Source organism: Eimeria mitis, genomic scaffold, assembly GCF_000499745.2.
Source record: "Eimeria mitis Houghton genomic scaffold, Emh_scaff2022, whole genome shotgun sequence".
Taxonomy (NCBI): Eukaryota; Apicomplexa; class Conoidasida; order Eucoccidiorida; family Eimeriidae; genus Eimeria; species Eimeria mitis.
In genome coordinates, this window is record NW_013570345.1 from 8489 (window position 1) to 8811 (window position 323).

General features: G+C 57.6%; 1 protein-coding gene across 1 annotated transcript in view; it reads left to right on the forward strand.

Annotated features, from left to right (window-relative positions):
• The window catches only part of EMH_0047490 (uncharacterized protein), a gene marked incomplete at both ends in the record, with an annotated part of 2213 nt that extends 2170 nt beyond the window's left edge, over positions 1-43 (forward strand). Inside the window, one exon of the mRNA XM_013496289.1 lies at positions 1-43. Within this exon, the coding sequence (XP_013351743.1) occupies positions 1-43 (43 nt within the window).
• Positions 44-323: the final 280 nt, after the last annotated feature.

Consider the following 323-nt stretch of genomic DNA (forward strand, 5'->3'; position numbering starts at 1 on the left):
GAAGGTGCCGACGCTTCGCTCAACGCCCGTTGGGTGTTCGTGATTTGTCTGCTCTTTATAACAGCATGCTGCGGCCTAGCAGCAGCAGCAGCAGCAGCAGCAGCAGCAGCAGCGGGAGCGCAGCAGCAGCAGCAGCAGCAGCAGCAACAGCAGCAGCACCCTTTTCCGGTGGTTTAGGGTTTTGGGGTTTGTGGCGACTCGCGAGGTTTATGAGTGCTTTGCTGCAGCAGTGTACGCCTGCATGCGCTTGCTTCTACAGCAGCAAGCAGCGGCATATCTATGCTGCTGCTGCACCGCAGCATATCAGATGTTTCTGCTGCTTC